Source organism: Oxyura jamaicensis, chromosome 1 (genome assembly GCF_011077185.1).
Source record: "Oxyura jamaicensis isolate SHBP4307 breed ruddy duck chromosome 1, BPBGC_Ojam_1.0, whole genome shotgun sequence".
Lineage (NCBI taxonomy): Eukaryota > Metazoa > Chordata > Aves > Anseriformes > Anatidae > Oxyura > Oxyura jamaicensis.
The window spans coordinates 64,576,261-64,588,505 of NC_048893.1; the positions used below are offsets into that span (position 1 = coordinate 64,576,261).

At 40.4% G+C, this 12,245-nt stretch overlaps 1 protein-coding gene across 7 annotated transcripts in view; it reads right to left on the reverse strand.

Moving 5' to 3' along the window:
• Positions 1 to 12,245, reverse strand: part of MICAL3 (microtubule associated monooxygenase, calponin and LIM domain containing 3) — a 162,388-nt gene that overhangs the window by 32,805 nt on the left and 117,338 nt on the right. For 4 of the 7 annotated variants that reach the window (XM_035346355.1, XM_035346365.1, XM_035346381.1 and 1 more), the window contains 5 exons: positions 9,827 to 10,077; positions 8,614 to 8,703; positions 5,290 to 5,427; positions 3,282 to 3,344; positions 33 to 137 (listed from right to left, as the gene is read on the reverse strand). In XM_035346355.1, coding sequence (XP_035202246.1) covers positions 33 to 137; positions 3,282 to 3,344; positions 5,290 to 5,427; positions 8,614 to 8,703; positions 9,827 to 10,077 — 647 coding nt within the window. The remainder of the gene's footprint in view (positions 1 to 32; positions 138 to 3,281; positions 3,345 to 5,289; positions 5,428 to 8,613; positions 8,704 to 9,826; positions 10,078 to 12,245) is intronic. The other 3 variants (XM_035346406.1, XM_035346397.1, XM_035346393.1) reach the window with 2 other exon arrangements.

Consider the following 12,245-nt stretch of genomic DNA (forward strand, 5'->3'; position numbering starts at 1 on the left):
ACAGGTTCAGACAATATACAGTGGTACCCTACCGTCATCCAGCTCTGCACCCGTGTCTCCCTCTTCACCCGCCTGCCCTTCTGTGTCTGCAGGCTCTGTGCCCAGCTCATCCTCCACATCATTATCCTCACATGGAGCTAGAATATATTCAAGTATTGAGAGAAAAGAAAAAAAATCTATACAGTGAAAAGGGTATACTCTAAATTGCACTGATTATTCATAGTGGATATATTTATTGATTACTGCCAAAACAAGAAATTCTGAAGTCTGTCAGCTGGAAGCATGTATACTGTGAAATGATACTTTCAAGACTCCCAGAAATCAAGGAGAGCCTGCCCCCTGGGATTCTCTAAGAATTTTTAGCATTGGAAGCAGACAGGACTTTTCTGAGGAGCTGGCCTTGTGTAAAATTCAACAAGAAAGGCACTGGGTGGCCATCAAAACAGAACAGTTTATGGTATTTCTAGCATTTTTTTTTCATTTCTAGAGCAGAAGAGTTACCATCACTTTATCGCATGTGTGTATTAGGTGAAGACTGAAATATCACAATGTATCACAACCGTTCATCTAGAAATTGAAATAAGCTTTTGAGGGTGTAAATCAGAGACAATCAGTCTTGCTCTAGGATTGATCATTATTACATTTGGAAACTGTTTAAAGCTGTGCAGCTACAGCACTCTTTGGTAAAAGGATCTAAGAGACTTAATATGCTGTATATTAACTCAAAAATCAATAGATATTTTTAAGGAAATAAAGAGATTTAAAATTCTCCTTTTCTGTTATAAATCAATGTGATTTGCTGGGTCCAAAAAAAAAAAAAAGATAATATTCTTGAATTTATAACCCTGAAAAGGGCATTTGATGTTAGTACTCATGACAGGATTTAATTACAGGGGAAAAAAGAAAACTAAATTTCATTAGTAAGCGATACTTAAATAAAAATAATTTAAAAACAACTAAGAAATGCTGAGTCATCTCTAATGATAGAGATGATTCACTAGATTTTTTTTCATTACACATTCTCACAGAATGTTATAATTTCAAACATAATTTAAATACAAAAAAGCACTTCCTTTTTTTTTTTTTTCCCCCACAGTAGAATCAATCAACTACATTTCTGTATTTGTGCAGCAACTTAGCATCAATACCGGTACAGCAACCACAGACATATAACTATTGTATCTCCACCTATTGCAAATGCATATGCAGTCAGCATGTATTACTATCCACAATGTTTGCTAACTATACACATAGCATTCAGTCTTGTAATGATGACAACCTTCTTGGTCACCCATTTACCAGTAAACTAAGCCTTGCAAGCCTCTAGACCTGAAAGCATACAGTGTCATGCTGTCATTTCTAGAGGACTCCTGGCAGTTAGTTCCCCATGGTAGGGCTGGAGGCTGCATCCAAAATGAGCCCGTCTGAGGTCCCCCAATTCTGGACGACAACGAAGTTTAGCCACATGAAAGTGAATCATGCTCTGCCAACTTTCTTCAGAGTCAGAGAGCTGGCACTGATCTTTTTATTTACTAGTGAAGATGTGGCATTTGGAACCTTTTATATGCTACCATTACTAATTATGACAACCTTAAAAATAAACCAGCCCTCCCTAAAACTGAGGTCTTACAGCCTCTCTTCTTTATCTAACACAGGTTTTTGCTTATTTCAAAGCACCCTTCCGAGGACAGTTTGTCTTCTTCCTTGAAGCTAAGAATTTATTTTTCCGTGCTTTTCCCCCCTGTAGCATTAAGACAGACAAACATAAGGGTTAATTTGTTTTCTGTCAACTACTGTGAAAAGGCAGTTCCACATACATGTGATAAAGCACTGGCATATTGCCTTACGTCTGAGGCTTATAAAATGCAAAACCTTACATAGCTAGAGTGTAGAAGACTGAGTCATGCAGCAAAGACTAAACTTTCCTTGGGCATATACAAATGTACTGAACAAAACAAACTGTGCCCTGGTCTGCTGGTTGGTTAAGTACGCACTAACCTATGTTGCTTTGGAAATAATAATGTCACAGGATATTTTTTTCACAAATGTGAACAATCTTAATTAAAATCTGCAAAAACGTAACCCTGACGTTAGGAATATCTGATACTCATATGTACACAGGTGTCTTCAGATCCAGAAACCATAAGGTGACATGACGCACACAGGGAGTGTTGGGAAAAGAAGAGAAAAATCAACTCAAACAGTTTGGAATACAAACCTCAACAGAAGATTACAGGTGCATAGATGAGTAACAACTCAGTGCAAAGGGGATCCCATTTTGAGGAACGTGGAGAGCTTGCAGGTGGTTGGTTACATTATACATATACTGTGCATATACGTATACGCAGTTAGGATAATTAGGATAAGGAGCAAGAGGCCAAAAGCTGTCACATGGTAACTGAGAAGCTACGCACTACGGTAGACAGAAACTGGGATCGGCATTTTGCTCGTATCAGCTAGCAGCCAGGAGCAGACTGCACCAAGTGCAGCCATCGTGTAAACCACTGCTGCCTCGCCAAAGCAGCAACAGAAGCAAGGTTTTATAGGTGAGCTAGCTATCCTCATCTGGCAGAGCAGCTTAGCTGTAGATCAACTACGTATCCACAAACTACTCCTGACTTTCACTGCTTTACACAGGTTTGCTCCCTTACCCTGATGCCAGAATCACTGGTTTTGTAATAGAGCTTTGAGAAACACACAACAAAAGCAACTGAGCTCTACCATCCTTCAGCTTTCCTGAGCCTTTCTTAAGTATGGGTATCCCCAAGTCAAAGGAGAGACAACAGCCACCACTATTCCCAAAGATCCCAGCTTCAGCCTTAATCTTCTGTCTTGTTTTCTTCACCAGATAGCTAGTTTGTAGTTGCTACACATAACTGCAGTTGCTTTCAGCACTGTCACTGAATCTTTGACTGCAAGAAAGCCCCATGTTCTTTTAGTCAAGGAGCTAGGGGAGTACCGACTGGTCCCGTTTTCAGTTTACAAAGCAAATCAAAACACTCAGCTAGGTAGGTTCCTCCTCCTCTGTTACACCAAAGATAACCTGTCTGGCCTGCCTTCAGAAGGGTTACAACAAACGTTGAGTTCATGCAAGAACGGACTGTCTGAGCAAGGCGTGCATGCACACTCCCTCTGCCTCCCTCCCTCCCTCCAATTCCAATCATGCAGTAGCGATAGGGCCATAAGTCCAGGGTTAAAGTACCAGCTCAGCTGCTGAAGGCATGGAGAAAAGACGGGCAGGGTTATTGTGCATTGGAATACATAGAACATCACCAAACTACCTCCAGGGACAGTCTCCAGCCACGCCTGTACCGCCTCATGGCGTACGGAGGGAAGGTCGGATGCTGAATTTAAAAAACAATAAATTGTAAGAAATCAAAATTAGACCATCAGTAAGCGTCTAAAACAGAAGAGTGACAAAGGAAGATTTTTCAGCAGCAAACACGAACAAAACACATGAGATGTTAAACAACCAATTGCAGGCTTGGGGTTTAAATTGAGATAACAAGAGCCAAATCTTCCTTTAGGATCTGCTATGTTAGAGGAAATACAGGTGGCACAGTGAAAAAAATGCAGCATCTGACTAGCATGTTGCTGCTGCTGTGCTCCACTTCAAACTTTGTACAGGAAGGTAACTAACAGATGGAGCTGAGCTGCTGGGGTTTGAATGCCAGCAGACAAGGAGGAGCACCTAATGCAAAGTACAAGGGGCTTCTGTGTACTGCCATGTTGTCCTAAACTTTCAGATCAAACCTCATCACCACCTCTACTCTGATAAGCTCTCCAAAAACCTCTTATCATGGCTCATGCAGGAACAAATTTGTCTATTGAACTCAGATTGAAAACTCTGAGCGTGTCCAAAAATGCTTATTTGCAATGATCCTTTTAAAAAACAAACTGCTGATATGCCTGCACATACCTGTAGTGGGTTAAGAGTGTGATTGAAGCAGCTGATCTATTGATCAGGATTTTCCTAGCTTGGCCTAGTTTGAGGGGAAGGGAAGATAATATTGCTTTGCTTCCCAAAAGAAGCTGGAAAGGTGACAAAATCAATTTGGAACAATCAACACAGATTTTCCTCTAGTTTGCTGGCACAGCTGTACAAATACGCTATGGAAAAACAGGAATTATAAAATGTAAACTTAAAGAAAGAACTCAAACTATAGTGTCACAGACCCTCAAGCAGAAGCTAAAGTAACCTCAATTGCAGTAAGCTTATGAAATCGTGTTAGCATTTTCTTTTACTTAGTGTTCCTTAAACATTAAGCAAGTACTTGAGGAATACTGAATGTTACAGGCAGTCGAACACAGCCTATGTCTTACTTGTAGGGAAGTACTTGACCTGTATCGGAACTGTGTATCAGGTTAGACCATGATTTAAATAAACAAAAGAAAAGTCATCTAGAATTATGAGGAAAATATGATTAACTGGAATGTCAGGATGAGGTAAAGCCCTAGGCTTCATGAACATTTCCTGTGGAAGACTCCCCTTCTCATAATATACTTATACCCCCTACAATTCTGGCACAACAGTTGTAGACTTCGATAGATCACCACCCAGTGACAGCATCGTTAACTTTCACTAAGCTTAGGTTCTGCATAGGTAAGGCACCTATGACATACTTACCTTAAGACACACTGTAACATAGTCTAGAACAAGGACTGTAGAGGCTGACAGAAAGTGTTTATAAAACGGCTAGACTGTTGGCAAAATACGTATACTGTCAAATCTTAAATACAGGAAGTCAAAACAACCAGCGGTCAGAGATGCAAGCCTTTTGAACTCCATCATTCCCCGATAACACCAGATGAAGTTAAACAATTTGAGAACCAGCAGTGGAGAAACAGGCCCAATAAAGAAGCTGACCCTGTTCAAGCTTTGCTGTAGTATGTACGCAACATAACCCTTTAACTTTCCCTAGAAGAGGCATAGAGTCCTTACTTCCACAAAAAGCACTTGGCACCTACCCCTAACGTCAGTTACCATGGGCTGACTACAAGTACTACCGAATCTTGTGTACAGTGAGGAAGAATGCTATACAGTCAAAGCAGGCACACAAACAGGTCAGAGGAAGTCATCACCACCAAAGCGCTGAGAAAGCAGTCATTTTAAGTGGGCACTGACCTGGAAAGCAAAACGGTTTAACCAAGTGTAATTTCAGAAATAGTTCCTTTGGATCACAGCTGCCCCTGCTGAAGTATACTGCTCTTCAAGGGCACAGAAGCATCAGAGCTACGCGGCTTCAACTATGATTTAGGAACGGATGGTGTGGGACAGGGGAAGATTACCTCTGGAGGTGGAGGACTTTGAGGTTGGCACCATTTTTTCCTCCTCCTCTTTTTCACGGATGTGTGTCCAGTGCACATCTGCCAGGATCTCCAGAGGATCAACCGGATTTACAATCTGCTGCAGCCTAAGGTTTCCAGCTACCAGAAGGAGGACATGGCATACCAGAATATGGGCAGGGTGGCATGGAGGACAGGGAGGAAAACATGGGACAACAGTGGAAAGGAAAGGTAACGCATCATAGGAAAGGAAATAAGAAAAGAAGAAAAGAGAGTATTACTGGCTAAGACAGTTTTCAAGACAGGCAGAAAAAGTTCAGCATCATGTGCACGCATACACTAACACAGCACTCTTCAGACTCCCCATCAAAGCTGAATAATGCCATTCCAGAGGCAAAAAGATGCTATTAAAAACTTCGTTGTAGATTATCTCTATTGCAGGCAGCTTTGCTGAAATTAAAGACATTCTCTGGGTGTCCAACAGATACGTGATATGTAAACACCAATTTAGTAGAAATTTCCAGCCCCTTCAGCCTATTCTTCATGATTATTGTCAAAGAAATCTTGCTTTTAAAGGCATAGAACAACTAGTAGTATGATTCACCAAAACAAAAGTCTATCATACCCTCCTACCAGGTTAAATATTCCTTTCTGTGCTGGGTAAATATCTCCTTGTGAATTAAATTACATGATGAATCTCATAGTTGCATTTGTGTGTATATGTGCATGTGCACACGAGCAGAGACTTTCACATTTAAAACAGCACTTTGTGCACACTGCTAATTTGCACAAAATGGCCTGTTCAAAGGGTACAATATTTTTTTTTTCTCTGAAGAATATCATCATTTTCATCATAACTTAATGGCATTTCCACCTCCCCTGAAGGGACTTCCTGTTGCAAAACTGAATCTGTTTAAAAGAAATTGCATTATTCCTCAGTTACCTGTCTACACAAAGCTCAGATATACATGGATTGTCAAAGGGAACAACGGGCACATCACTAAAGGAACTGATAAGCAACTTGTTTAACTGCTGCAGAATGTCCACGCTGGGAGCATCTAACCTGAGGTAGATATATTGATAGACCCTGTCCCTCATTGCTGTCTGTTCTGGGACTATAGCTCAGGTTTCATTTGCCCATATTTAAATAACTCATTCTACAGGGGACAAAGTGTTTAGCATCTGCAGGAGTGATCTTCAAAAGCAAATGACTCATCCCAAAAAGTAAAATGACCACTTACTTTATAAAGTAGTAAATCAATTTTCAAAATACACGGATTACCACTTTGTAGGGCAAAACACTTTTTCAGCAGTTTAAAACCTCAAAAGCAATTAGATTCTCATATGCTGGACTAGGGCTTGAAGGAAACAAGAAGAATTAGCATCATTTAGAGGCTGCACTCATCATTTTCTGCTGTCTGGTTTTAATGAAGGTCCTCTCTCCTGGCCATGTTTTCCTCAGTTATGACAGACTGTTTGAGACTTCTGCTTCAGGAATGACTGTGTGTGACATTTGCCATTAAAACTGCAGAAAAAAACAGGCAGAAGGAACTGCAGGAAGGACAGAATCGCCAGCTGGTCATTGAAGAGGAAAAGGGTTCAGACACACAAACTCAAATGCAGAGCAGGATTCACAATTTAGCCAAGTATTTAGCATTTTTTTTTAGCCAAGTATTTAGCATTTTTATGTCTCTGTTACCTCATCAGAGAGTTTCCTAGCAATCAGCACAACCGCATGGTCTAACCAGAGCTACTGGACATCTTGCAGGGACTGGAGTCTGGGCTTTTCTCACTGCATACCAAAGCACTCACATGCAGGCCCCAAGATGAGTAGAGTTAGCACTTGCATTGCCACACAGAATTTTGTGTTAAGAGGTTTAGGTTTGCCAGCAATGGCTGAGAAGTATATAGTCACTCAGCAAGGCTAGAAAAGAGCAGGTCCCACGTGATCTGTACATTTTAAAATGGATTTCTCTGGGATTTAGATCAGTGTAACACACATACCATCGGTTACCTTGCAAGTCTCCAGACAGAGGCCCAGGCCTGTCCTGGTTAGGACATAGGCCCTTTTCACCCTTTCCAGTAAATGAATAGCAGCTTAAACAGCACAGCCAGCTGTGAAGGACTCTTCCTTGGCTGACAGGCAAACGTAACATTTCATTGAGATCTAAATGCTTCAGAATTTCAAATGACAGCTGTGTAGCCCTCCCTGAAAACTGCTGGCTAAGCTTTACAGGATGCTGGACATTAATTCCACTTACATTTGGAAAGGTAGCCTTCCCCTCCAGTTCCTCTGTGGCACCTACCAGCGTTTCCTAAGAAGTGGGCAGTCTCAATTTTTAACTTTCAGTGGAACGAGAAGACACCCACAAATCAACGCCTTGGAAGCCAGGTCTAGAGAACATTAGCAGCTACAACAGGGGAAACTTCTTCATTTATGCTCTTTAGCCATCTTACTAATACTTCTCATACTTACCACCTGAAAAGTTAATTTGGAAAAAAAAAAAAAAAAATCTCATTTCATTTTTTTTCCCCCTTGGGAAAAAAAAAGTCAGAAGCTAAGCTACTGTTTTTACAACCATATGTTGCAAAATAGGCAATTTTGACAACTGGGTATGCCCTCTTACCTGCAGGAAGGCACTTGGATTTTCCTCCTATGTATTCTGGCTCTAATGAACCACATTGAGGGACTAAGGGATTAAACAACTATTAGGATCAAGTGCTTAAAACAAAACAAAACTAACCATCCAAAATAAACTGAAACAAAATGCATTATGGAAAATAACACAGCTAGTCAGATAAGAATGTCAGGTTCATTTAATGCCCATTTTATGACTGAAAAATCTGAGGGATCTCCACAGTTTGATTAGCTTCCCCAACAGACTCTCCCCACAGACACACATTCACAAAGGACAATAACAAAAAAGGCAAGTTTGCTCACACAGGCAATCTAATAGCAGTACTTCTGATGTGTCCTATTTGTCTGACCTATTGCACAGGTACAATTAGTCTGTGCGTATGGACCAAATATGGAACTCCTAAATATGTGGCGTCGCTGTTCATGCTCATTACACTAACAAATCGTCCAGGCTTTCTAGATATCCTGAAATACTGGGAAACTTTGTCCTTTTCCTAAAATCAGTGGCAATGTCAGACCTGATATATGGCACTTTGATCAGGAGATGAAGGTAACAACAGCTATCAAATCAGTTTTAGAAGGCTGGTAATGCAATTACATAAAACACGAAATCTTCTCATGTGGGACCTGCTCTTTAAAACATTTTCCCCCGCTTAGGGGAAATGTTAGTGGAAATGGTATACGGGTACCTTTAAATGTACCCGTGTCCTCTTCATTTGAGAGACGTTGAAGCCAGAGACCTTGCTGCAGCTCTCTCTCCCAAGGGCAATACTCCCCCTCTACAGCAGAGGGAACCACACATCCATAACATCACATCAGACACACGTGTGTACACACACAAGCAATGGTGAGAGAGAGAGAGACAGAGAGAAAGACAGAAAGACACAGAGAAAGGACAGCATCAGAAAGACAGACTGTCTGGAAATCCCCCAAGACCCCTTCTTTATTCCTGCTGTATGGCAGGAACACTGCTCAACAGAAAAAACACTGGCCTGAGAACACCAAGATTTACCAGACTAAACATGCACGTTACCATACTTAAAAATAAGTCTCGACTTTCACAGCTCCTACATTGAAAAAATAGGCAAACAGCCTGTTGAGCTCGTGAACAAAACTGGCACTAATAGCCAAAATAACAGGACCTCTGCTTGCAGCAGGCAGCCAAAGACCTTTGTGAAGAAGCTCTTTGGAGTCTACTAGTCTTCACAAAAGGGAAATACAAGTACAAAGACAAAGACAAGATCAGTAAGAAAATTGGAATGGTGGTGAAACACTGAAAATGTCTATTCTTAGCACAAACTTTGCATTTTGATGACCGAGACAAACACACAGGGGAAGGAGTCTTTCCCTAAGATATTCCACAGAAATCCCTTAGAGTGAAAATGAGAATCCCCTGAACTCCTTGACTTCCCAAGGAGGAGAGGAGAACTAAAAGCTCTAGGGAGAGCTAAAAGCAGCTTCTTCGGGCATGCCCTGCTGCCAGCTAGGGCACTACCCCTGAATGAGGCACCCCACAGCCCTGAAAACACTGCCTTCACACTGCTTCTAGTTCTTGCTGCCAAATAATGAAGGCCTGTTCAAATCCAATTCCCAATAATCATAATAAATAACGATAAAGCAACACATTGTCAGAAAGCTAGGAGTTGCACATGTTGGCAGGGTATACGGGAAGCATACTGTGTTGGTACTAGTGCTGCAACTGCCCTTTGGGGAAAGATCTTCTGTATCCAAAATGACCAAACCAAAGCTTCCCTTGACAGTAACTCCCTCAAAAAAAGAAAGTAATAAAAAAAGTGAAAGCAAAGTTTTCCAAAGCAAATATTTCTTATTCTGCATGGCAAATATGCAGTTCAGTTTTCCCTGCTGTCTAGCAGAAAGAAAGGACAAATCAATCTGTCTAACCTTCACTAGACTCTTCCTCTTCCTCCTCTTCATACTCCTCGTCATCCTCCTCCTCCTCTTCTTCTTCTTCTTTGTACTCAATCTCATGATTCTCCTCAGCCTCAATCTCTTCTTCACTCTTTCCCTTCAGGAGGGCATGGATGCGCACAGCCTCTTTCCATGGCACACCACCCAAGTCTGAAGGGGGTTGCTGAGGCAGCAGCAGTTCATCTTCATCTTCATCTTCTTCCTCCATTTCAGACTCCGAACTACTGTAATGGTTTTAAAAAAAAGATAAAGAAACAAGTAGTAAATGTTTCATAGATCAGTCTTAGATCACCCACAAGTAATTAAAATACACCAAAGTCCAAAACATATAATGCAAACTGCAATACTTAATTTTATGCTTTCAGTATTTCATAGGCATTTTAGTGACAGCACAATCTGTGGCCTGCAGTATGATCCTTGCCCTGCTTTTTTTTTTTTTTTTTAATCAGGGTGAAGCAGCATAAAAGTGCTTGTAAAGCCATGTACAAATACTCGTGCAGTATTGTTACAGGCGTGACCATACTTGAATATAGTAGAAAGAAGTGACTTTCCTAATACCACATTGCTTTGGATACACTGGTGCAAGAGTGCTTGGCAGTGTCATAATGTAGAAGATCACATATTTTGTCATATATTTTGATAATGGCAGCTTCTTCTAGCATTTTAGATAGCTTAGATGTTTTTGGCACTTGCCGGGGACAACCACAAGAGGCTTCAGGAGTAGAAAGATCACATAACACAACTACCAGGTGCCAAGCACTATGGCATGTGAGCTAAGGCGAACAGGACATAAAACGCAAAATTCCTCACTTTCTACATCACAGATAGAATTATTATATGTATCCAATTAAGTATATAGTGTACATAGTGGTAAGAAACCATAGGAAGCAGTAGAAGGATAATTACAATAATGAGCTTATTTGCACAGCAAAGTCTAAAACATGCAAAACAATAAATCATTAGTGCTTATTAGACATCTCTGTTCAATTCTAGCATTTTCTTTGTATAAGTAGCAGGGACAAGAAATGTAACATTGTCTACACAATGACATTTAAACTAGCTCACTCTTACATTCCCGACTACCTAGAGATACTGGAAAGAAAGATGGTTGCATTTGTCACTGGAAAATGAATGCGAACCATACCACATTCAGAGAATGCATCTGCAGGGTGACAAGGTACTACTCCTTTGTTTATCCTTAATAGATCATTGTCAAAAAAGAATTGCATTTATTAGAACAGTTGGATAAAAAATAAGATATATTTAACATAACTTGTACAGTTGTAGTTCTGTTTCCCATACACAGAGTTTTTATTACATAAGCACTCATTATGTGACAAACTGACACTTTACAAAAAAATGATACACAGCAGCACCCTTTCTTTTGTATTGCAAATAAACATATCCAGGCTCAGAACATCAAATTACTCTACCATTACATGAATATATAATGTTCATATAATTCTATTAATCTGTTAGAATGAGAAACTGTTTTTGATAGCAATGTTAATATGGAAAACACTTTTTTTCATTTTCTGATTGTCGTATACTTCTGTCCATTGGCTCTTAAATTCTCCTCGTGGTTCTGCATATATATAACATGATTTTGACATATGTGAAATGTTCAAGTTATAACCCACATTTTCACAGCATAAATTGAATACTTATTTTTTATCAGGCCATGGTGAAAACTGAATACAGACACCATTGCATGCCAAGGACTTGGTGTATGTTCCAGGAGACCGGAGTATTTTCCAAAGGCTTTACACAGATATGGTCACAGAGATAAAAAGTGATGTTCCCTCTCTCCCTCCTCCCTGATTAGCAGCACACTTTCCTACGCTTTAGTATGGAAATAAACCTGACAGGTGCTGCATGCTGGCTTCTTCATGTGCTGTCAATAAGGTTTACTGCTACTCCAACTGTTGCCATGACTGCTGAATGGGACGAGCTGCTGCTCTTCAACCAGCTCACTTATCTCATGTAATATTGACGACAGACATTCTTTATCACATAGCTCACTTTACCTTCTTTGGCTTTTATTTATAACCTGCTTTTTGTTTGACCTTCAAATACTGAGAAATGAGAAGCTCAGAGGCAGCAGTGAGATGGCGTGGTATAGTGGGCATTCCTTTCAGCTTGGTGATTTTCTGCCACAAGAAATAATTCAACAGCTGACACTTGTTTGTTTGTTTGTTTGTTTCTATAAAGCAGTGATCAAAGACTAAAGTTGGTTACTTCATGGAATTTGGATAACCAGTTGAATACCTCTTTAAAGAGATGTTCCTACACAGATATAGTGCTGAGGAAAGGAACCTAAATTGGAAATGAACCTCGTCTATTCCTTTGCCATACAGGTCCCACACAGCATGAGCTGTCCTACCACGCTCTT